The following is a 26,596-nucleotide window of genomic DNA, read 5'->3' on the forward strand; positions in this document are numbered from 1 at the left end:
ACTTGAAATCAACGACGCTGGTCTGGTTGCTCCAGACTGGCCCCAGCTGCTCTCCAAAAGAGCAGCCCCTCTGACCTTGCTGGTCAGAACAATCAGCTTTCTTGACTTTCCACGACTCCTGCCTTTGCCAAGGCTTGTTGCTTCTTTCGAGTCGCCAACACCGCCGACAGCGAGAGCCTGCGTGGGACAGCTCCTGACTTGACTCCTGGATGTCGTTTACCTTCAGGGACTACGTGGCTGCAGAGACAAGCTACACCTCATCACCTGTTTGCACCCGACATCGCCTGGTACCTACCTGGTGCCACGCCGGTCACTGGCTAGTGACTGTGAACACTGTCCCCTCTGCTTTTAGGTCTTCTACAACTCCGATCCACCCTTGGATCCACCGCATCTCTTCTGGACCGACCGCCTGCAGCATCTTTGTCGTCAGGCTCCATTGAATCGATAGACGAAACCCGACGCACTTCGAGACCTATGCACCCGCTTCCTGTGGGTGAGGTAAAGCTGGCACTCCGGTGCCCAAGTGTAGAGAAACATCTCTAGTGTCTGTGTTTTAAGTCCCAAGTTCGTATACCATCCAGAAGACCCTTCTAGCAGTAACTTTTGAACTTTTACGCACCCATTGAAAACCTATGGGAGCCCGCGTGTAACTTTCCTCACTGCACACGCGACCCGTGGACCTCCTGGTCACTAACTGAAGTTAGCTCCTTGTAGGCCCAGCGATTCTAGAGGCCCTAGGCCTTTTCCCTTTCCTGTTCGTGGTACTTATACCACTATTTTAGTATATGGTTTGAGTGGCCACCAGGGCCCATCCATATAAAGTGCAACTTCTGTATATTGTAATACTTTCTTGTTTAACGATTTGTGCTCCTGTGCTCATAAAGAGTCTAAGGGATACTTTGAGTAATAAATACATATATATATTTTGAATATATATCTGTGTGGTGTCCTTTCATTGGTATAAAGGGGGGTTACATATGGTAAAACAGCCTGCTTAACACGCTTTAACGAGTTTAGCCTCAAAGACTGCTTAGCCTACGCTACCACTAGGGCAGCTAGTCCGAAAAGGTTGACTTACAACCACACCATAAGGGTTGCTTGGCATGGTACAGGGTGGTCACTTTAACTAGTGAACAGCATATACCAGGCCAACTTCTCACATTGGTGAGCAGCGGTTGGATTTGAGCTTGCTGTGTTTTACCATTGTAATCTCTTGGTTACCAATTGAAAGATCACATAGGTACCTGTAGGTACATATAAAACAAGATTAGATATACTTAAGTTCTACTGAACTTAGTTGTTGTAGAGCAAAGGGAGTAGCACACCCTGACTACAACTACTAGATAGGTTTAGTAGGAAAACCCAAGTGTAGGTAGTTGCAACACATCCACCCACACTTAAGAGCAATGGCTGGGGCAGAGGGGTCCAATGTACCCATCTCTGTTGAGAGTGAGCCCCAGAGGGCACCATCCATCTTTGCTACCCGAAATCAAAATGAGCTCAGGCAGTTGGCAAATATCAGGGGCCTTAAACAGCCCAAGAACCCTACCTCTGCTGAACTCGGAGAGCTTTTACAAGCTGATGAAGATCAGAAAGCTCTCAAGAAAGCCTCCCAGTTAGGCCCCTTAGGGACTGGAACAGGAGGCCCCCCTTCTGAAGATGCTACTGAGGTACCCCTTTCCAATAGTCACCCCTTAGATGAGAATCATACTACAGAGGATGAAAGTGATAAGGGTACTGATACAGATGGTAGTGGGGATGAAGGGAGAACTAGCCCAGTGCCAAGTGTTATACGTGGCCCAGCTAACTTAAGGCTACTGGGGACTGACAATGGGATAATCCCATTGGATCTCCCTAGTGTACTTAACCAGGGGTTTGGGAGGCAAAGGAATCACTCAGGTTAATCTAATGCTTCTCATGCCTCTAGAGGCTCTCAAGGTCGCTCCAGAAGGGGGATGACCAGCCCTCAGAGGAGGGAGCATGAGGCCAGAAAGAAGGAAGCTCAGCTGAGGATCAGGAGACAGGAGCTAGAAGTAGCCCTGATGGAAGAGAAACTGAAAAAGGCTAGGCAACCTAGAGAGAGTGGGTCTATACCCACTGGTGGCAGCATTGTCCCTAAGGACAAAGATAGTGCCTTTGATAATAGGAACCTGTCCAAGGTTGTGCCCCCCTACAAAAGTGGAGATGATATCCACAAGTGGATGACTGCTCTTGAGAGAGCCTGCAAAGTGCAGCAGGTTCCTGAAGACCAGTGGGCAGCAATCTTATGGCTCTCCTTTGAAGGTAGAGGCAGATATAGACTCCTCACTGTTAGAGAGGAGGATGTCAGAAACTACAGAGCCCTGAAGAGTGTCCTAGTTGATGGGTTAGGCTTAACCACTGAACAGTACAGGTTAATGTTCAGAGACACCCAGAAGACACAGACTCAGGACTGGTCTGAATACATTGAATGTGCCACTAAGGCTTTGGAGGGTTGGTTGCTGGGAAGTAAGGTATCTGATTATACAGGATTGTACAATTTGATGATGAGAGAACAGATTTTAAATAACTGTCAGAACCAGCAACTGCATCAACACTTGGTTGACTCAGATCTGACCTCTCCCCAAGGATTGGGAAAGAAGGCAGACAAATGGGTCAGAACCAGGGTTAAGCAAAAGAACCAGAACCAGGGCCAAGGGGGTGATCAGAAGAAAACAGACCAACAGGGTGGAGATCAGAAATCTAAAGACCAGAAGTCTTCAACAGGGCCCCAAACTAGTACTAACGAGGGTGGGTCCCAACCTAAAGGGAAGAAGAAAGAAGGTCCAAAGAAACCCTGGTGCAAATCTTGCAAGAATACAACTCACTGGACTAGTGATTGTAAGAAGGGTGGAGCCCCCAACACTGTTGCCCCTAAGGCACCTGCTCCCAGTACTACTGTTAGCAGTGTTGGTCCCCAGACAAAGGGTGTAGTGGGAATCACTATGGGAACTGAAGGAGATTCTGACTTAGACAGAACCCTTACACAGGCAGTCTTGATCTGTGATGGGGACATGGATTTGTCCCTGACTGTGAGCCCCAGTAACCTGGGCAAGTACAGACAGACTCCTTTAATAAATGAAAAAGTGGCTCAAGCCTACAGGGACACATGTGCCAGTGTCACTATGGTGTCACCAGGCTTTGTGGACCCTGGACAGTACATACCAGGTGAGAACTACCTGGTGACCAATGCCAGCAATGCCACTACTTCACATAGTGTGGCAGTTGTTAACTTCTCATGGGGAGGGGTAACTGGCCTCAAAAGGGTTGTGGTTAGTGCAGATCTCCCAGTAGAATGTTTGTTGGGCAATGACCTAGAGAGTTCTCTATGGTCAGAAGTGGAGTACAGTACACATGCAGAGATGTTAGGTATATCACCACATGTCGTTGCTGTGACCAGGTCACAGGCCAAAAAGTGCCTTACTGAACCACAGGTCTTGGATCCTGGAACAATGGACCAAGCACCTACCAAGAAGAAGAACAGGAGGGGTAAGGCTGTGCCTTCCCCCTGCCTCCAAGTGATGATCAGCCTTCCCAGGAAGATGATCTAGAGAACCCTGAAGGAACTGTCCCTGAAGAGCTTGAACCTGATCAGGTTGAGTTTTTGGGGACAGGGGGACCTTCAAGGGCTGACTTGGGGCAGGCTCAGTTATCCTGTCCATCTCTTGAACCCCTCAGACAGCTGGCTGCTGCTGAGGCTGCTGGGAATGCTCAAGGTACCCATAAAGTGTATTGGAATGATGGGCTCCTTTATTCAGAGGCTAGAGACCCAAAACCTGGTGCAACCAGGAGGTTGGTTATACCTCTGCAATTTAGGGGCTTCCTTCTTACCTTGGCCCATGATATTCCTCTAGCAGGACACTTAGGCCAGAACAAGACTTGGGACAGGCTTGTCCCTCACTTTCACTGGCCTCACATGAATGAAGATACCAAGGAGTTTTGTCGCTCCTGTGTAACCTGCCAAGCCAGTGGCAAATCAGGTGGCACAACAAAGGCCCCCCTAATACCACTACCGGTGGTGGGGGTCCCCTTTGAAAGAGTGGGAATAGATATAGTGGGTCCCATGGATCCTCCCACTGCATCTGGGCACAGATTTATACTGGTGGTAGTGGATCATGCCACCAGGTATCCAGAGGCAATTCCCCTTAGGACCACTACAGCTCCTGTTGTGGCCAGGGCCCTGCTGGGAGTATTCTCCAGAGTGGGGTTTCCTAAGGAGGTGGTTTCTGACAGAGGTACCAACTTCATGTCAGGATACTTGACAGCTATGTGGAAGGAATGTGGTGTCAACTACAAGTTCACCACTCCTTTTCACCCACAATGCAATGGGCTTGTTGAGAGATTCAACAAGACCCTAAAGGGTGTGATCAAAGGATTACCTGAAAAGCTCAGGCGAAGATGGGACATCCTTCTACCCTGCCTTCTGTTTGCTTACAGAGAGGTCTCACAAAAAGGAGTTGGCTACAGCCCCTTTGAATTGTTGTTTGGGCACCCTGTAAGACGCCCACTGTGTTTGGTGAAGGAAGGATGGGAGTTACCTCTCAAAAAGCCTAAACAAGACATAGTGGACTATGTACTTGGTCTCCGCTCCAGGATGGCTGAGTATATGGAGAAGGCATCCAAAAACCTTGAGGCAAGCCAGGCCTTACAGAAAGCTTGGCATGACCAAAAGGCTGTCTTGGTTGAGTTTCAGCCAGGACAGAAGGTATGGGTGTTGGAGCCAGTGGCCCCAGCAGCACTCCAAGACAAATGGTCTGGACCCCATACAATCCTGGAAAAGAAGGGAGAGGTTACCTACTTGGTGGACCTAGGAACTCCCAGGAGTCCCCACAGGGTACTCCATGTTAACAGGTTAAAATCATATGTTGACAGGGCAGACATGGGCTTGCTCATGGCTACAGATGAGGGACAGGAGGAAGAGATTGACCCTCTCCCAGACCTGTTGTCTCAGAACCCTGAAGATGGTTCAGTTGAAGGAGTGACCCTTGGAGGCAACCTCACTGAGCATCAGCAGATTGAATGTAGACAGGTTCTACAATCATTTCAACATATGTTCTCACTGATACCTAGTCAAACTGACTGGTGTACCCATGTGGTGGACACTGGTGACAGTCTGCCTGTGAAGAACAAACTTTACAGACAACCTGACCACGTCAGGGACTGTATAAAGGCTGAGGTACACAAAATGCTGGTACTGGGTGTCATTGAACCCTCAGAGTGTCCCTGGGCTAGCCCAGTGGTTCTGGTCCCCAAACCTCACACCAAAGATGGCAAGAGAGAGATGAGGTTCTGTGTGGATTACAGAGGACTCAATGCTGTCACTAGGACAGATGCACATCATATTCCAAGGGCAGATGAGCTCATAGATAAACTGGCTTCTGCTAAGTTTTTGAGCACATTTGATTTGACAGCTGGCTATTGGCAAATCAGGTTAGCTGAGGAGTCCAAGGCCAAAACAGCATTCTCAACCCCAGGTGGGCACTATCAATTTTTGGTGATGCCCTTTGGTCTGAAGAATGCACCTGCCACCTTCCAAAGGTTGGTGAATCAAGTCCTTACTGGGTTGGATGACTTTTGTGCAGCATATCTTGATGACATTGCTGTCTTTAGCTCCACCTGGGAGGATCACCTGATCCACCTGAAGAAGGTACTTGAGGCTCTGCAAAAGGCAGGCCTCACTATCAAGGCTACTAAGTGCCAGATAGGGCAGAGTAAGGTTGTGTATTTGGGCCACCTTGTAGGTGGAGGCCAAGTTCAACCACTGGAGGGTAAGATACAATCCATCAAGGACTGGTCTCCTCCAACCACCCAGACTCAAGTTCGAGCTTTCTTGAGCTTGACTGGGTACTACAGGAAGTTTGTTAAGAACTATGGGTCCATTGTGACTCCTCTTAATGATCTGACATCCAAGAAGATGCCCAAAAAGGTTCAGTGGACAGTAAGCTGTCAAAAGGCATTTGATGACCTGAAGAAGGCCATGTGCTCTGCACCTATCCTGAAAAGTCCTGACTACTCCAAAGAGTTTATTGTCCAAACAGATGCTTCTGAGTTGGGTGTGGGAGCTGTGCTGTCACAACTTAATGTAGATGGTCAAGACCAACCCATTGCTTTTATTAGCAGAAGGTTGACCCCCAGAGAGAAGAATTGGTCAGCTATTAAGAGGGAGGCCTTTGCTGTGGTGTGGGCCCTGAAGAAGCTGAGGCCATACTTGTTTGGCACTCACTTCAAGATTCAGACCGACCATAAGCCCCTCTTGTGGCTAAATCAGATGAAGGGTGAAAACCCCAAACTGCTTAGGTGGTCCATTTCCCTACAGGGGATGGACTTTACAGTGGAGCACCGGCCAGGTACAGACCATGGGAATGCAGATGGTCTCTCCAGGTACTTCCACTTAGGACATGAAGACAAGACTGGTCAAGGCTAGTTTAATGTCCCTGCGTTTGGGGGGGGGGGGGTTGTGTAGGAGAGTAGAGTCTGCTATCCTATGGTCACCCCAAATTTTTGCTTTTTGCTTCACTGGTTTTTGACATATTGAGGCTGTGGGCCTGCTTATCAGACCTCCAGCCTGCTGTTCTCTCTACTAAATTGACACCATGCACCCTAGGTGCATAACCAATTGGAATTGGGTCACCCTGTGAGCCCCTGTACCAGTGTACACTAGGTACCCAGGGCATTGGTGTATCTAAGGCCTACCAGGGGCTGAAGCATGTATTATGCCACCCCTGGCCTGGCCTAGCAATTTGACACAACTGGCTGATCACTCAGCTGGGGTAAGTTGGTGTAACCACCTCTTACTTAGGTGTAGTATACCTATATCTAACCTTAAATGGGACACCTGGTAATCTATAAGTCACTCCTATGGCAGGCCTTAACAATCCTGAAGGCAGAGTGCTTGGTTCCATGTGAGATGGTGCTCTGGCATGAGCTGAGCCTGTCTGCAGTGGTCAGAACAACTTCCTTCTACCGTTTCCATATATCGTCATACCATATACTCTTGAGTGCATTATGAACCTCGTGGTTAAATGCTATCTTTGGTTTGGCTTTATCAAAACATGTCGAGTAAGGTGTCATACGAATTGGAATACTAACCCCTCGCCAATTCTGGCGACGGGGTTAGCATTCCACCCTTCTAGAGGGACACGACATGTACAGTACCTGAAACCCGGGTAAAATCAGACATAGCCTCAGCTCCACAAAATGGATGCTGCCACCACAGACAGAAGTCTGCCCTCCTGCTGCTGGGAGTCCTTCCAGCTTGGGAGACGTGGACAAAGGGTTTCCTGCCAGGGGAGGTGCGAGCACCACCCCAGACAGGATTTTGTGTATTGGTCAGGTAGGGCTTGAATGGAATCAGACATGCCCGAGGCTCACAAGGAGCCTCGGTGCATATGCCAGTTCAAACCGGTCCTGGGGCACACAAGCCCCGGACCTGGGGCGAGCTGGACAAAGGATTGGGGGTGTAACCACCCCCCTTCCTGGTCCCACCCTTGGGGAGGGACCTAGCAGGTAGTCCGGCCCCTAGAATCCGCTTAAAGGTAGGAGCTGTGTCCTAAGACTTCAGACATCCTGGAATCAACTTAACTACAAGAAGAAGACGGGAACTTCGACGCTCTGCTGCACAGAGGACAGAAGGAAATCTCCCCTATGGTCAGTGAGTGATCATCTTGCTAACGCAAGCACCAACCAGCTATTCGACGTCTGCTTTGCCGCCGCCTCCCGCCGGAGCCCGAGCCCAGAGCCCGACAAGACCTGGACCTCCAGACCTCTCACAGCCCGATCCACAGTCCCTGCAAAGAAGGGACCCGTGGAAGCACCGAAACACGTGGAGTCAGCCATCTTGAAAGACCGATGACAAGCTGCAAGCGCGATAACAGAGGCTCCCTCTAAGTTGTGCTTTGGGTCCTGAGAAGCCCAACACCCGAGCAGCATCTGCACCAAAAGTGAGCCCTCCAGCATCTCCACGATCTGCGTGGGGCCCCTCTGCACTTTGCATCTCGACGCGCCTGCCCGGTCCCTGGCCCGTTGGCTAGTGGCCATTTTGGCAACCTAACTTGAAATCAACGATGCTGGTCTGGTTGCTCCAGACTGACCCCAGCTGCTCTCCAAAAGAGCAGCCCCTCTGACCTTGCTGGTCAGAACAATCAGCTTTCTTGACTTTCCACGACTCCTGCCTTTGCCAAGGCTTGTTTGCTTCTTTAGAGTCGCCAATACCGCCGACAGCGAGAGCCTGCGTGGCACAGCTCTTGACTTGACTCCTAGACGTCGTCGACCTTCAGGGACCACGTGGCTGCAGAGACAAGCTACACCTCATCACCTGTTTGCACCCGACATCGCCTGGTACCTACCTGGTGCCACGCCGGTCACTGGCTAGTGACTGTGAACACTGTCCCCTCTGCTTTCAGGTCTTCTACAACTCTGATCCACCCTTGGATCCACTGCATCTCTTCTGGAACGACCGCCTGCAGCATCTTTGTCATCAGGCTCCATTGAATCGATAGACGAAACCCGACGCACTTCGAGACCTATGCACCCGCTTCCTGTGGGTGAGGTAAAGCTGGCACTCCGGTGCCCAAGTGTAGAGAAACATCTCTAGTGTCTGTGTTTTAAGTCCCAAGTTCGTAGTCCATCCAGAAGACCCTTCTAGCAGTAACTTTTGAACTTTTACGCACCCATTGAAAACCTATGGGAGCCCGCGTGTAACTTTCCTCACTGCACACGCGACCCGTGGACCTCCTGGTCACTAACTGAAGTTAGCTCCTTGTAGGCCCAGCGATTCTAGAGGCCTTAGGCCTTTTCCCCTTCCTGTTCGTGGTACTTATACCACTATTTTAGTATATGGTTTGAGTGGCCACCAGGGCCCATCCATATAAAGTGCAACTTCTGTATATTGTAATACTTTCTTGTTTAACTATTTGTGCTCCTGTGCTCATAAAGAGTCTAGGGGATACTTTGAGTAATAAATACATATATATTTTGAATATATATCTGTGTGGTGTCCTTTCATTGGTATAAAGGGGGGTTACATATGGTAAAACAGCCTGCTTAACACGCTTTAACGAGTTTAGCCTCAAAGACTGCTTAGCCTACGCTACCACTAGGGCAGCTAGTCCGAAAAGGTTGACTTACAACCACACCATAAGGGTTGCTTGGCATGGTACAGGGTGGTCACTTTAACTAGTGAACAGCATATACCAGGCCAACTTCTCACAAACTTCTTTTTACTTACTTACTTCATCTGTCAGCATTGGTCTCGGTCCAGCTTCTGGTGCTCCATTTTTATTACATCGTGAATAATAGACTATTGTTAATAATATAATAAAAATGGGCAGCAAAAAAGGTGGGTTGAGCACCGACACTCAAGAGGCCACCCCTGTGTTAATGGCATTGGTTTTGCTACCTCTGAGGCCAGTGGTCAGAAGAGCAGTGCCAGGGGTGGCATCGGGCAAACCAGGAAACCTCTAAAGAACATCAAAGACCTATCCACAATGGCGTTTTTTTAGAGTATGTGAAGTAGTTCTCCTGTAGTTCTCTTCTACACACTCTTCTATGCCTTTGTGAATTGGCCCTTAAACATCTGAAATGGGACTATTCATATACAATTAGCACAAGTAGAAAAGACTGTGATCTCTTTGCATTTTTACTAATAGGAAGTTGGGCGTTTTGTGGCTAATACCTTAAGACTTGTAGACAGTGCTTAGTATGTTAAAAATGAGTATGGGTCCAAAGTTTTTGTTGAGAAGTCTGTGGCCGGTGCTATTGAACGCTGAGGTGCTGAATACGAAGGCTGCATAGTCTTGATTGCACCTCACTCCACCAGCCACTGCCTGCCTCTTTATCTCACTTCTACAGTTTCTTTTCATCCTTGCTTTCTCCCTTTGTCACTGTTTTTCTGTATTTCTTCTCCTCCTTTCTCCTTTTGTGCTTTTCTATCTCTTGCTCTGGATTAACGTTTGCTGAGGAAAAGTAAGTGCAGGTCCCTGAAAATAAGTGGGCAACCACCTGCTCCAATTAAGCACTGCTTGTATGAGTACCTAAAAGAGTACTCCTGCAGTACTACTTCCTGTACTCATAAATGCTTTTGTGAATTGGGCCTAATTAAATGAATGACATCATGAGTGAAGGAATTAATGGCTGGTATTATTTGAATAATTATAAAGCAGGCACTGCAAACAGAATTGCTATTGCAAGTGTTTAACCAGTGAGTTGCATTCCAACTATGGGTGCTGCTATTGCATCGGGTTCTGCTTAGAAGTCTAGGAACAAAAAACTGTTTCCATCTTCCTTCATTCACCACAATAACAGTTGATGTGCCACTGCTGCTTTCACTGCAAAATACAGTATAGGGTGCATTGGAGGCTCACAAATTCCTATTCTAGAATGCATTGCTGACATTTCCCAGGGATCCATGGGCTATTACCTGTATGCATCAAACAATAAGCAAGTTTGTCAGTGTAGCCCTCCACTCACTTGCACCCACAAACTGTGTGGCCATGGTTCACCCTCATTACTCCCTGATGAGACTGCCACATTTAATTACAGCTTGACCTATCAGTGCCATTCCTTTTTTAACCCAGCCATATGCAAATCAGTCTTGACCCTGTGCCTCATGGGAACAGTCCAGCCCGAACTGCCAAGCCAGGTCCTCCCTGGACTGGAAACCAGCATCCTAGGACCAGTTTCGGGCTTTCAGCCCTCATCAGCCAGGATAGCTTGACTCCAGTGGAATGGAGAGCACAGGACCCACGTCTGGCATTAGGATGGCGGGGGGAATCGTACCGCGAGCGTGGCGGACAAAAAGACCGCCAGCTACGGATCCGCCACAGGCAATCGTTCCGATTGCCTGGCGGACCGTCCCGATAGTGTAAAATGGTGGCGGTGCCTAGCAGGCACCGTCTGCCAGATTACGAGGCTGGCTGCAGCCAGCTGTTCCATGTTGGGTAAACCGCCATTGAAAGGCTGGAGGAGAACACATTCGGGGTCCCGTTGCGGGCCCCCCTTGTGTTGGGGGTGCACTGTGAGGTACCCGTGGATCCCCCTACATTTCACTACACTAAGTGGCAGGCACCACATGGTGCCTGGCAAGTAGTGCAGTGAAAAGCACGACATGCATGTTTATCATTTCGGCGGGTGCTGCAGCCAGCAGAACCACCACAATGTTAGCCATGCATGATGCGACCGCCACGGTGGCAGTGGCATCGTGATCTGACATGTGGGACCGCCGCAATGCAGGCGGGCAGTCCCAGGCACCGCTATGGTGGCAGGCGAACTCGAGTCCGCTCGCCATTGTAATGACCCCCATTGTTTTTTTATATAAACATAATAAACATTAAATATATTAACATTAAACAAATATATAATGTAAATTAAATATATTTAAATAATGTGAAATTATATATAAATTTTACACTTAATTTAAAAAAAAACGAATATATACGGGAATGTTTATGTTTATTTAAACATAATTTTAAAAATTTACTAAAGTAGTAATTACAATTTGTATTACAATTTACCCATTTTTTTAAACTTTAAAAAATAAATATATATATATATATATACACACACACACACACATATACACAATAAGACTGATTAGGATGATGGTCGGACCGCCACGAACAAGCCGTCAATGGCGGTCCTACCGACATCCTGCAGAGCGGTCCGACTGCCGCATTATGATGTGGTTGGTCACACCACATCAGTCAGAGGGACCGACCAGCGCTTCCGACGGGCTGCTCGAATCGTATACCTTACAATAGGGGCAGTGCCTGCCGTAGGGATTACGATGGCCCATTCCGACTGCCTTTTCATGACGGTCCAACTGCCACGAAAAGGCAGTCAGAATGGAACTTGGGGGCTGCTAGTAGGGCCCCCGGCTCTCGTGGGCCTCCACAATGGGTCCCGGGGGGGGCACATATGGTGCCCCTCCAAATACCCCTTGCACCATGGGGCCTGGCACATGGTGCATGGAGGTTTGCAAGATACCTTTTACCATTTAGGCTTGTGCTGTGGCTATTTTCTGGGCCACATTACAAGCCGCAATGATAAAAAGCATTTTTACAACCGCCCACACGGTGGTCACATTGTAATCAGACACCTGAACGGAATGATGTACCTCTAAATTACAAACTGATAAACTGAAAAAAATTCTAAAAAACATACCAATCTAATTACACACACAAAAGTCAACAAAATCAAAAAATAACATGTTACTAAAAATATATTACATATTACAAACATTAATAAATACAAATAATATAATATTAAATACACAAAAACATCATAATAATATAAATGTAAACAATATCAACAAAACTATAAAATTGTAGGAATAATACATATACTATTCCCACTCCAATCTCTGCAACAGTAGGGATAGTTGGACTCAGGAGGGGTAAAATGTACTATTCCCATTCTAGTCTGTTCAGCAGTAGGGGTACAAATTATTATTCCCACTCCAGCCACTGCAACAGTAGGGAAAGTGTTGAATTACGGAGGGGTACAAATTACTACTCCCACTCCAGTTGTTGCAACAATAGGGAAAGCATTGGATTGCGGACATATAGTAACATTTGCTATACCCACCTCAGTCTGTGCAGCAGTAGGGAAAATGTTGGATTCAGGAAGGGTAAAATGTACTATTCCCACTCAACGGTGTGCAACTGTAGGGAAAACGTTGGATTGCGGAGGGATAATATTTACTTTTCCCACTCCATTCAGTGCAACAGTAGGGAAAGGGTTGGACTCAAGAGGGGTAACAATTTACTATACCCACTCCAGTTGGTACAACAGTAGGGAAACTGTTGGATTGCGGAAGGATAACATTTACTATTCCCACTCGAGTCTGTGCAACAGTGGGGAAACTGTTGGATAGCGGAGGGGTAAAATTTGATATTACCACTCCAGTCTGTGCAACAGTACAGAAAGCATTGGACAATGGAAGGGTACAATTTACTATTCCCACTCCAGTCTGTGCAACAGTAGAGATAGAGTAGTTAATTTCAAACAAATACAATATTTTAACAACTACATTAAATACCAACAAATATAAATATTTACATTGAAAATATATAAATATATTTTTAGATGAAGTAAATTACATATTAATTACAATATTTAATACATATTTTAAATTAAAACTAATAACAATAATATAATTAAAATACCACACTATATTTTTACAATTATAGCAACCAACAAATAGAACGGTACTTACAATTAAAAAGCATAACACAATTCACACACAACATAATAAATAACACATTTTGTATGCAATAAATAACTATTTTTACATTTTTTATTACTGCAATAACTTCCTACCCTATACTTCCACAAAGTAAACAACATAGAGTGAAAATGTATCTCAAAATTATAATTATAAATTTTACATAATTAATTATCAATTAAACAAATAATAGTAATGAACTAATAATAAAATAATTATATTTACTTACCTTCCCATCATTTATCCATAGAAACCCAACAACCCACACCTCATATATAACTTAACAACAATTGTTAATTACACAGTTTACACAACTATCAATTAAATATTTAATAATAATTAATTATAATTAATTTACTTCCCACCTGGTACTCCTATAAAACCCCACAAACAAACAATTAAATTACAATGAAAAACAACTAAAAATATCAAAGTTTATTAAAAAAAAAAAAACATTAACAATATTTAGACGGACAATTTGCAACATATACAATGAAAATAGATACTAATATATACTAAAATACATAACAAATAATTAAAAAACAATATTGTTAACAACAATATTTTCGTAAACGACATTAACAACATAGATATTTCTAATATTGATATTGACAACATAGATATTTTTAATGTTGCTTTTACTTACCTTATAATCAATATTCATGTCCATTATATTTTTGCACATGATATTTGTGCATCATGATATTTTTTTAAATATTTTTTTCTGAATACCTCAAGAAAAAAATGAACTCTTATGCAGTCAATTTCAGGAAATGCTTCTATGGTGTGGGATGCCATTGCCCAGTCACACGAACAATCTCGGATTACAATGTATTCAAAATTGAGGAAAAAGGTAATCTGTATTAACACCAGTGTTCCTCTAATCCCTCCCAGATCCTATGGATATTGTGCCTGCTGTTGTTTCAGAATAAATCCTAGCTGTACTTGGAAGCTGTCCCTTTGACCTCCTTTTCTGATTGTTTTTGTACACTATGCTCTTGTAGCAACACCTTGTACCAGACTGCTATGATGCAGATATGGCTCATTCCTTTGACATTATTTACTCAAATGTATGTAAAGCATTTCCTTGTAATTACATCTTATATTAGATGGCTATAGCCTTTTCAATGTAGATAATTGTCTTTCTTGTTGTAACTGTTGACTATCGACTTAGGTAACCTGTTCTGCTACCTGGTCTAGATCTGGTGGTTCGTGGTGTATAAAAACCTCAATAAATGTAAAAATAGAATATTTATAACAGATTGGGGGATTTTGGTTCCAAAACTATGTATTCCTGTGGAACAAGAATAAGACTTACTTTGTATGAAACAAACGTGAACAAGAATGCAAACTCGCACGAGTCTATACGAATGATCCACAGCGTGTGTAGAGACTAAGGGCCTGATTTAGTTCTTGGCGGATGGAATACTCCATCACAAACATGGCACATATCCCATCCGCTGTATTATAAGTGCCACGGGATAGAATGCATTTGTAATATGGTGGACGGGCTATCCGTGACATATTACCCTATCCGCCAAGATCTAAATCAGGCCCTAAGTGCCTGATTTAGGTTTTGGCAGATGGCCCTCCATCTATCAGGGTGGGGGAGGACATTACATCAGCCATCCTACCAGACAAGTAGTCGGTGGTCCCACTCACCATTTTTTATTAAGACCGCCATGTAGGTGGTTGGAAACTCCATTTTTCTACTGCCGCTTGAGTGGTGGCCGAAAAAGGGCCGCAGCACAAGCTGCAGTAGAAAAAGGCATGTTTTCAAACATCGACTCACCGTGAGCCAGGCAGCATGTGGTGCCTGGCACACGGTACATGGAGGTTCATGGGGGCACCGAATGTGCCCCCAGGGCCACTTAGCAGTGGCCCCCAAAGTCCCTTTCTGACAGCCTTTTCATGGTGGTGGAAATGCCATGAAAAGGCTGTGGGAAATGGACATCCTTATCCCTATGGCGGTGCCTGAGCAGGCACCGCCTCAATTGTAGGGATTAGTGTCCGATCACCGCCCCAACGGGCCCCTTGTCCCCCACACCATTGTAGTCTGACCGTCTGCATCCTAATGCTGTGGTTGGACAGATGGCCTGAATGTCGGTGGAACCGCCACTGACGACCTGTTGGTGGTGGTCCCAGCGACAGCAAAATGAGGATCTTAGAGATGATGCAGGCCCAGTGGTCACTCCAAGAACCTTCATGGTATAAAAATTTGGTGGATGGCCGCCATCGATTCAGGCAGCTGCTTTCCAAACTTTTGAACTTTTTTTGTTTTTCAGAAACAAAATCCCAAAGTGTTTTCTTCACCAAGAGAGAAAAAAAATCACATTACCCCCCTACATGGGAAGATTGTTGTAATGCCATTTCCCTATTCTCTCTAGCCATTGGGGGAAGCTTTCCATCAACGGGGCCGACGGGAGATTTATCAACAGAAAACTTATGGTCTGCCTGTTTCTAAATGAGGCAGGAGGATTGAGAGTTAGGGCAGACCTTCTGCAGTCACAAAAGAAGTGATCTTGCAGGCACTAGGGGGATGATTTGAATGGTGCAGAAGGTGCAGTAGAACCGGGCCCAAAGGTTGTCAGAACTCCTCTAAAGGTCTTCCTGTTCCACGGACAGATGCTCCTGATGCCACGCTCAAGCTGAGCGGTTGGATGGGCATTTGTACCTAGGGCCACTTGCCAGGGACAGATGATGTAAGGTACCTGACATTTGCAGGTATACCGGTGATTCTTCTGAACAGCCGGATCACTGGTTTTGTATTACACTGCATCGTTTTTGCAAACGCACCTTTATCTTTATTGTTTTCACATACACTTTCCAGTAGCTATTTTAAAAAGATTCCCTGAAGAAGGCCACAACACTGTTACAGGTCATTACGGCTGAAACACGTTGATCACTTTTCAGTGCAGCTGCCTCTAATTACGGCAGCCACACTACTCAATTTCTGTTTTTAATCCTGGCACCAGGAAGAATCAATAAACTACGGTAGACTTACCTTGCAGCTAGTTTTACCCACTTTTTCTCACCACTGTTTAGTCAGCACTGGACTACCTCACTCACACATTCGCTCACATTGGGTTTTAGTTATACCCCTCTTCTTCACTAAAACATCCCTGAGCTCCTCCCTCGCAGCGAGGGGGGGTATAACCCGTGTCACGACTAGGTTCGTAACACGTGGAGGTATCCCCATGATGAAGCATGACACCTTTGGTGTGTGAGGGAAATCGTCCTTAAGAGGGACCTCTCTTTCACAGGCACTGTTTGTTTCCATCCTTCCTCATTGAGACAACGTGCAGTCAATTTTCCCGGACCCGAGGGCTCTTTGTGTTGTAGAACTCCTCTAAACACATAATATTGCTATTACATCATTTAATTCTATTATTTCCCTCTTTCATTTCATTGTTCAAAATTTTGATATTAGTGACAGCAAAATGTTTTGCCTTTTTGTAGGTAAACAAGTCATAACACTTTAACAGATGTTCTGTAACTTATATTGTACAACTACTCAGCAAGCTACAATTTACAACAAAAAACAGCTTACTGTTAATCACATTGGCAAAACCTAATGCCTTTACCAATGCTTGTTTTCCAGACTCCATAGACGGAAAGCACGCGAGGCGCATCCAGTGCACGGGCCCTCTGGGAGAGTTCTTTGACCACGGCCTGGACAGCTGGGCTTCCTCCCTCTTCACGCTGTCTCTGTTGTCCGCTTTCGGGAGTGGAGCGGACATACCCGGGGCGCCCTCGGCACAAAGGATGTATTACCTCACCTTCATTGTCCTGCTGACTTTCATTCTTACACACTGGGAAAAATACAACACCGGGGTGCTCTTCCTTCCCTGGGCCTACGACACGAGCCAAGTGGTGAGTCTGTGGAGAACCTGCTTAACTGCGTCACTGAGCTTTCAAAATACCCTATGCGAATTGCATTTTCCTGAAACAAGTAATATTTATAGAAAATGGCAAGTTGTTTCAACCTACTTATGACATTCGTTTTTTTCCCCCTCAACTCTTTTGTTTTGTTGGGTGCGATATTGTGTATATGTACTGTAAGCTATGAAATGCAAAATGAACATATTTTCTGCAGGATGCTTTTTTTATTTTTAATCTAACCGACGAGTTCATACGCCGAGGCACTACCATACCCCCTCCTACCGCTCACGCGCAGGAACTACAGACTGCAGCAGCGCAAAACAGAGATATGTTTCTTCCATACAGCTCCAAACTCTCGTTCACCCTATCCGGAGTAAACAAAATGCGTTCCTCATTGAACCCATCTCATCCCAGTCAGGAATGAGGTCGCTGGTCTGAGGGCTTCGTTTTCTCTGGGACTAAAGACGTTCGGACGCTTTTTCAAACACCTGCAGGATACTTCACCAGCCTTTGCCTCACGTACATCCCAAGAGCACTTGTCGAAGTAGTGCATGCCGAGGTCACTGTAAACAAGTGCCTGAAAGTGCTAAACGGCTACAAAAGTATTCATGACACAGAACATCCCTTTGGAAACATCTTGTCCCCATGTTCCAGCCCTTCACTTGCACCTGCTCGGTGAACCAGGACAAGGTAAAGGCGGAATGTACGCTGCACTTGTTTTTTTCCCCCCGTAGTTTTATGTAGCACGAACTTGATCCGGAGGGATCCGGTATCAAAGCGCTTTACATGAGCACCAGTTGCGTTACACAAGGATACATTCATTTTTGTTAGGCACGGGGAGATTAAAGGATTTGCCCAGAATCACTGGATGTTGAGCGTCATTGCTAAGACTCGAACCTGGTTCCCCAGATTTGAGATCAACCGCCCTAGTCATCTGGTTGTTCCAGCGGCCACCCTGCAGCTTCACAGCAGCCCTACTACCCGATGTGGGTTCATGTGATTCACTGTTCAGTTTTGATGTGAGATGTACTCATTCATTGAGTGATTGTGCTTCAGGCCATGATAGGTTGTCAGTCAGCCTGTATGGGCTGTTTCCTCCTTTGACCACCACCCTAAGGGGTGAAACGATTAACTCTCTCAACACGCAGACATCATCATCTCCTTTACCAGACCTTTGGCCATTTCCTTTCCCATTTTCTTTCCAACTATATCTTGCTCATCCTTTGCTCATCTCAGTTTTTCACCCCAATGCTTTTATCAACACACTTTGGAAGTTACGTAGACTCCTAATGCTCCCTATTCCTATCCAGAGAATGGACCAGTCCCCACCTACATTATACAGACTAGGCAACTTAGCTTCACCAAGCCAAGGGATGTAACGCATGCCCATGCAACTCCCGAGGTGCGAGGGGGCCCTATGCATTCAGGGCCCCGTCTTCCATGCAGGGGGCCCCCATTCAACCCATGGCCAATAGGCATCTGTGAAATATCGGAAACTCTTGGGCTTCTCCACACATTTTGCAGGGGGGGGGCATCTTTTTGTGTTATGCTACTTCACCAAGCACTGAGCAACTGGGGGTCGTCACATCTTGAGCACTGGTGGCAAATAGTATATAGCACCTTAGAAAATGTACCTTTATTGAATACCAAACAAGCATTCTGTTTGTGCCAAGGTTCTAGCTTGTACCAAGACTCCAAACAGAAGGGAGATCCCTCAATGGATAGACATGGGAGCGGCAACCTACTTGATGTGAGTTGTAACATTGCTGGTGGTGTTAGCACCATTTGTTGCAGTGAGAAGTCATTGTCCACCTTCCCCTGCATCACATCAGAATCCTCACTTATCCTCATTCTAGGGTCCTCATTATAGCGCGATCACAAAAATCCCTTGAAGTTCGCAAGACCAGTCCTGGCAATAGTCATGTATTGAAGAACCGGGATTTAAACCCAGCGGCGCAGGGGACCTGTCTTAGAGTACAGAGACACGGGATTCTACTTGGTGACGCCAAAGATCAATTTTATTAGCTGCAGCCAGTAACAGAGGTCCTAGAAGTACAACACGGTGTATGTTTTCAGGAGACTGCTCAACTTCATAGGGCGGAGCATCGTCTTTTATGCCAAAAATCACGTTCCTGGCTAGCATCAATTACTTACAAATTGACCAATCAAAGGATGACATTACTGAAGTATCACATAACGACAAGCCCACTTTCAGTTGTCCAGCCCACCAAAAATGACAAGGCAATCCAGCATTCTTACTCGAACAGGCCGGACGGGCCCACCATAAAAGACCTCAACCCAAGTCAATAATTAGGCCATAAAGAAAGAAACAGAAACAGATGAGAAGCAAGATAGAGGGGTGTGTGCGTGTGTCATAAAATCAGCAATGTCCTGCTCTCTGATCTCTATCTGACCAGCTGCTTGACAAGGAGGAGGCTCAACAGTTTAGCCTCGGGCAGCAGGGTCAGTTCACTCAGGTCAAACAGAAGTCAGCACAAATTCAAGCTAAGGTGCATGTGTCCCTAGAGACTCGTTTGGCCAGGGTCATGCTGTAGTCATCAGCCTATGTGAGGGCAACCACAAAATGGCTGCTATGCACAGAATGAAACCCAAGGGTTCAGACTAGATCGTTAAATACACAGTGAATCCATCGGTGTGACATGATGAAAACACTCATGCATACCGCACTCGTCATTTGCGGTGCGCTGATACCAAAATCGTCACGATATGACAATCTTATTTGAAAGGGGTTCAGGATTCACGGAACCTCAGTATCCATCTATACCTCAACAATACAAAACACTGCTCTTAGTAAGACTTACAATTGAACCTTTCATAAGTTATAAATGCCTTTTTTCAGCATCATTAAGCATTCTAAGCCTTGTAGGATAATATTTCTTCTCCTCTGATTCCTCCTCCATTGCCCTTTTATCTACAAGACCCCCAATCGAGCCACAAACTTTCCTTTTTGTTGTTTTTCCCTCATAATTGACAAAAGATCCCCCCACACACTTCAGTCCTCTTGCTCGGAAGGCGGAAGCAGAAGTGACTTGATGTGCTGCAGTGGTCTGCAGATGGCCTTACCAGAGCTCGAAAGCAGGAGGAGTAGCAGGCCGGGAAGCTGGCCTTGAAGCTCTGAAGTGGGCTCTCTATGGCAGTGAGTCTTGGAACCTCTGGCGACTTTGGATTTAGCCGGTGCCAGTTATCCAGACCATGGGTCCTCAAGTCCTCCATCCTCCTACAAAAGAAGTCACACGTGGCAAGATGGGGGAGATTGTAGGGTGCGGTTAAAGTTGAGTGTGGGAGACCAGGCAACATCAGTGCGGCTTGCGGGATAAGTACAGAGCCCCTCCCTCTCCAGTCTGAAGCAATCAGCCTGGCCATCATATTGCTCCATACTGCTACAGTAGTCTAGCTTGCTGGTGGTCGGTATACATAATTCAGATTAGTGGAATAGCAGATTCAAAGCACACAAAGTTGCCTTTAATTGACCCTCACACCATGACTTTTCTAAAGGAGTAATCAGTTCTCTTGTGGGCAGTTCCATTGAGTACATAAAGTCAAAGACAACAACTTAGTAAGCACTGTGGATTTCAACTTACTTATAAGACCCCTGGAAAAAAACATTTTGAATCACAAAAACTATGAATACCATCAAGGCAGGTGCCATCAAGAAAGGACAAAAGTACTGAAACTAGCTTGATTTGAACTTTGACACGTAATGTAATCGACATGCGAGACTTGATTGCCTGCCTCCAGCCTACGAAAAAAACATTTATCTCAGAAAGATCCTACTGAGAAAAACAGATCTGGTTTCCCAGTGTGAGGTGCAAAATTAAGCATCCGCCCAAAACAATGAGGAAGATGAGCCCAGATGCTCTCCTCTGTGTGCGACAAAAACCAAGCAGCACAATGTTGCCAGCTCTCCCTCAATGATCTGCGTCGCACCTCCCCCAACTAAGGGGTCGATTTATATGTTGGCGGAAAGGGTACTCCATTACAATGGTGACAGAGTACCCTTTCCACCAGCAGAATGGTCCACCTGCCCGATATAAATGTGGCAGACCTTTGGTGTAACCATAGCAATGACTACTCTGTCTCTGCCGTGGTTAATCCGCTTCTACAGCCTGACGGAGTGAAGGTAGTCGAAGGTTGACCTGTATGTCTGCCCATCTAATTTAGATGCACGTATATACAGGTACATTTTCACTGTCCATGAACGCCAGGAAAATACTGGCAGTAAGGGGCAGTGAAAAATGCAAAATGCACCCCTCGCCATGGGAGATAAAAAAACAATGCCCCCTCACCATTTGAGTTATTTCTAAAAACAAAATCCTGTTTTAGGGTTTTGTTTTTGAAAAATATAAAAATGTACATTTGGTCATATGGTTCCGTCATGTTCGACGGAGCTGTCATGTTTGACAGAGCTCTACAGCAGTTAAAATGCATTGATGAACCGCCTTGACAGTGATTTCTGTCTGTACATTAAATGTCCACTGGCCCGACGGACTTCATAAATTTGGTCATCTGGACCTCAGTCAGGGCGACTGAGTAATTTAATTTTTTTGTCCTGGCAGAGACCAGCCTGACCTCTAGATTATAAATCGGGGCTTAAATCACCATGTCTAGAAGGAAATGACAGTGAAACAGAATGCTGGCTAAAACAAGCATTTACAATGCAATAGGTCTCGCAATTGTGAGTTTTTGAGCTATTGGCATTGTAAATGGCAATGTCTTTTATAAGAAAGTAAAAGGCATTGTCATTTACAATACCATATAGTTCAATATTTTACAAAAGTAATACCTATTATCTTGCATAGCGCGATGTCCATGAAGCAGGTGCAGCGCTCATTATTAAAGTTAAAAAAAATAAAAATGAAACCGAGCGCGGTGTCCCTCAAGCGGATGCTGCTCTCAGTATGAAAGTAAAAAAGAGATTGAAACCGTGCGCGGTGTCCCTGAAGAGTGCGCCGCCTCAATATCAAAGTGTTAAAAAACATTTTAACCTGAGCGTGGTGTCCCTAAAGTGGGCGCCACGCTCAGCATGCAAATATAAAAAAAGCAGCCACCATTGCCCCCATCAGTGTCCATAAACAAAATAGTGCTCACCCACTAAATAAAGCTGACTGTGTAACAAGCAAGTAAAAGGCCCAATCGTTATGGGAGGTACCAATTGCAGACAAGGCGGTACCAAGGCGGGACTAACAAGCCTATTTACGAATCAGAAGCCACCATATAAGAAGGACAATGACACAAAGCTAATGACAAATATGGGTGGAGAGTGGGCGGGGCTGCTAGTGCATACCCAAATACAGCATGCCTTGCAAAGCGAGCAGTGCATGCGCTTGCCGCTAGGCACGACCTAAAAACACTGCGCATATGGCTCAGGCCACTTTCTATGAAACTAGTCAAGGCATATTTGCTGACTTAGACACGCCGAAAAGGCTTCAGATTTTCAATCAAATTAATTTCACTTGCAAATTTCCCTTTGAGGGACATTGGGCCTGTACTCAGCAGCAATTGATTCTCATCTGGAGTGCTTGAGTACTTGTATTCGATGACTGCTTGCTAATACAGCTAAAAGAAAATCTCTGGCTAATTACGAATGTTCATGTTCTCCAATTTTGAAAAAACTAGGCTCCCTTCAGTCTGTTCTCACTTTATTAGTACAGGAGGTGAAAACGCTTAGCCCTTCTCAGATGACTCCTTCAAATATGGTGGACGCGCACAGACTACGCCGCACAAGCAGTGCCATTAACTAGCACCTCATTGGGCATGGTGAAACTTCTCCTTGGCATCAGCCATATCTCACACAGTTCCTTCCATCCCAAACTGTTACACGAAGTTAGCCTCCTCCAGTGTTAATGATACATCCATCATCAAGCCGATAGACACAGACTACGACCAAGTTCTAATAAAGTCTGCTGAAGTAGGCAAAAGGCTACCTCTGGAATTTGTTTTCTACAATTTTTAAAACCACTACACTGTCAAGTTCTTCAAAAGAGGCAACTCAGCCAATTGTCATATCAAATTCGCCATTTATTGGTAATGAAAACTTTCAAATCACCTCTTCTGATCAGTCTGTTACCACATCACTCCGGCCAACCCAAAGCACCACATCACTACCTAACTCAGGTACAAATAAATGCTCATTTCAACTTCTTTAACCTTCAGCTATGAATCAGGGCATTCATTTAGTTAGTACCAAAGAGAATGTGCAAATCTGCAGGCACTTTGACTCAACTGACAGAGTCTTAAACAATCTTGGCCTTAGCATGTCTATAACACTCATGTCGTGTCTATTCAAGATTACGTCACAGTCAGCCACAAATAAAAATGACTGTACGAAACTGTAGGTACAAGTTTACCACCATTTTCTACTCAGATCATATTTGCAGGTGGAAGGCCTGGTAGGAATAGACGGGGATATTGACAGTGGCGGCTACAAGTTAAAAAATATGGTGAGGCGCGACAGTGCCAAACTCACCATATTCACTGTTCTCCCAGCGCAGCACTTCTCTCCAAATTGGCATCCTTTAGCAGTAAAAGGAAAGACTTCCTTCCTGGTCAGGGGAACACCATCAACCAATCCTGGAGCTGCTCTCAGCATGAGAGCAGCTCCAGGATTGGTGGGAGCAGGATAACCTAGCGTTCATTTTGAGGCTGGGGGCCTGTGCCAGCAATCCCCTGGCGGTTTCAGAGCCATGGGATTGCTGGGTGCACACTGCGCATGTCGGGCTGGCTGTAGCAACCCAGCCGGTCAACCCAACATGTCCACTGCAGGGGCAGCTGTAATCCTGCAATCGCAAGATTCAGGCCCGTCCCCTGCACTCACACTGCGCTTTTAAGTTAAATGGCATTGACAGGCCAATTTACTTATTTGTGCGTGCCTGCTGCACTCGCAGGAGGCAAGGCGACGCTCCTCCGCTCTCGAGGGGGAGCCGTATGTTGAACAGGACAATTGGAGATGGCTGGCTGCAGCTTTGTACGCTAACGGTGCAAACTGGCCGAACAATGCTTGTCCAAGCCATTCACCCACCCAACTTGTCTGTCAAGTCAAATTCAACTGCATCTCTACTCTCTTGGAATGTGGGTGGACTGATGAAAATCAAATTCTGAGGTAATTTCCTTTTTGTGCTGAAATGACTATTTTTATACAAGAAACTTGGAGTGTGACTGAATCCCCACTTGAGGTATACATTGAATACATCATGACGGTTTTGAACACCAAGAAAAAGGGTCTTGCAAGGGGAGACTTGGCTATTTATATCACAGATGTAAAGGAATATAAAATAATTCGATTTTTTAAAAACTCTTTTTACTAAGCAGTTAGAATTAATCTCGGTAAACCTGCAATGCTGGCAATAGTGGTAGGAAACAAGGACTCTGGCACAAAGGTCAGCCCTCTATTGCTAATAAACATATACATCAATCCAGCATCAAAGTGCAAAAAACAAATCATTAAGGGAATCGAAGACACCCTAATTAATTTAAAACATACCTATGGGAACACCCCCTGCATTATCACTGGTGACTCTAAATTACATCTAATTTCTAAACCATTGAGAGACCACCAATATCACGCCAACAATGCCATGTGAGGTGCTCCGACTCAGGTAACCAGGCCTCAGAGAAAGGACTAACGAGGAGCCTTGTTTCTATCTTTCTTTGAAAGTCAAGGTCTTCGCAAACTCAGGGTCTTATTTATGGGCTTTTGCCGTAGGGCAGCGCCGCAGGCCTCCCTGCTGAGCGGGCCTACGGCAAAAGGAAAGGGCAGTAATGCGCTGTATCTATTAGATACAGCGCATTCCTGTCCTTTTCCCCTGCGCCAGCGCGCAATGGGCTGCCGTGCGTCAACGCAGGCACAGTTGCACCATGGTGCAAGGGTGTCTGCATTGGGGGATGATTAATTTTGTGCGGGAAGGGACACTACCTGCACAAAATCTATCCATTCAGGCGCTTTCCTTTTTCTATGTGTGCTGTTAAAATGAAAAAAGGAGGAGAAATGTTTTCATTTCTCTTCGTGGCACCTCCCTACCGCCACCCCTGGGGTGGCGTTAGGTTCTGACGCATTTCCAGGTTTATGATGCGTCGTAAATCTGGGAATGTGTCAGGTTCCATGGGTGTTGCATGGGAACACCAACAGCAACAACCATGGAACGCCCCTTTCACGCAGTTTTCTGCATGAAAGGGGCACATATTTATAAGGCCATGAAAAGCCACGTAAAGTGGCTTTACGTGGCCTCATAAGTAGGCAGTGGCGCATAATGTCACGTCAAAAAAGTGACATTCTGGGGGTGCAAAAGTGCCGATAGGGCCTCATAAATGAGGCTCTCAGTGGCCAGTTTCAGAAGGATCACCCAACATCACATATACATATCTCCACAAAAAGATTTGCACTTCTAGACTATACTTTCATGTGTCTTCAACTATTTTCAACTATCTGAAATTACATGTTAAAAAGATATGAAATTGATTATCTCCCAAAGAGAATGGTGATTGTCAACTCAACCAAGATAACGGAATAACTGCATGCAGTAGGTCCCTGTAATAACCAGGACTCCTGGAAAAGATTTAGATGGAATTCCAACACCATCACTCAATATAACAAGTGGAAAACGGATTCTACTGCATTCAACAAATATGAATCAGATTAATGCTTGGGATGAGATCCAGACCCATTTGTTAACCACCTTGATAGAAGATGGGGACTTTAAAAGTGTGCAAAGGCAATCATCCAAATTGCTGATATTCGAAATTATGGAAGGAATAGAGAGATATCTTAAACTGGGAGATCAGATAACTAAACAAGGAGTCACATTAGGCCCTCAAACGCAGAAGGTGAACTCAATACAGAAAAGCTACAAAAATGTAATTTGGGAGGACAAAAAGATCCAAGAAGATCACAACTGCATCAAGCTTTTTGATGCCTGCATGAAGAAGAATTAAAGAATATTTTGGCTGGTCAACAATAGAATAGAAAAATGCCCGACTCAAGAAAATGTTAACAGTATATCATCTGACACATGGGTAGCCCGCATTAGCACACTAATTGAGGGCTCTGCCTCCCCATTAATGGCATCTCTCAAAACTTTCACTCCACCTTCTGATCCTACAGAGTACACCACGGAAAAAATAAAGGCAGTCATAAAGAAAAGTAGACCAGATGGTGACCCAGGCCAGAATGGCTTTTCAGTTTCCTCATATAACAAGCATTGGCATAGCCAATAGGTCTCGCCTTTGGGACCTTATAAGTGTTTAGCTATGCAACAGTTGCATAACTAAATACTTATAAGGTCCCAAAAGCGAGACCTATTGGCTATGCAAAGCAGCCGCGAAAGTGAAAGTAATCGCGATCGCGATCAAACATCAAAGCGGCCGTGAGGCCGCGAAAGTGAAAGTAATCGCGGTAAAGCGCACGCCCGCGCACATACACTGTAGCTCTAGGCTGGCCTGGTAGCACTTTTTGGAGCC

General features: G+C 45.5%; 1 protein-coding gene across 1 annotated transcript in view; it reads left to right on the forward strand.

Annotated features, from left to right (window-relative positions):
* Positions 1-26,596, forward strand: part of LOC146831383 (ethanolaminephosphotransferase 1-like) — a 363,147-nt gene that overhangs the window by 95,088 nt on the left and 241,463 nt on the right. The window contains exon 5 of the mRNA XM_085605667.1: positions 16,842-17,113. Coding sequence (XP_085461793.1) covers positions 16,842-17,113 — 272 coding nt within the window. The remainder of the gene's footprint in view (positions 1-16,841; positions 17,114-26,596) is intronic.

The sequence above is a fragment of the Triturus cristatus genome, chromosome 5_1, assembly GCF_964204655.1.
Source record: "Triturus cristatus chromosome 5_1, aTriCri1.1, whole genome shotgun sequence".
In the NCBI taxonomy this organism is placed as follows: domain Eukaryota; kingdom Metazoa; phylum Chordata; class Amphibia; order Caudata; family Salamandridae; genus Triturus; species Triturus cristatus.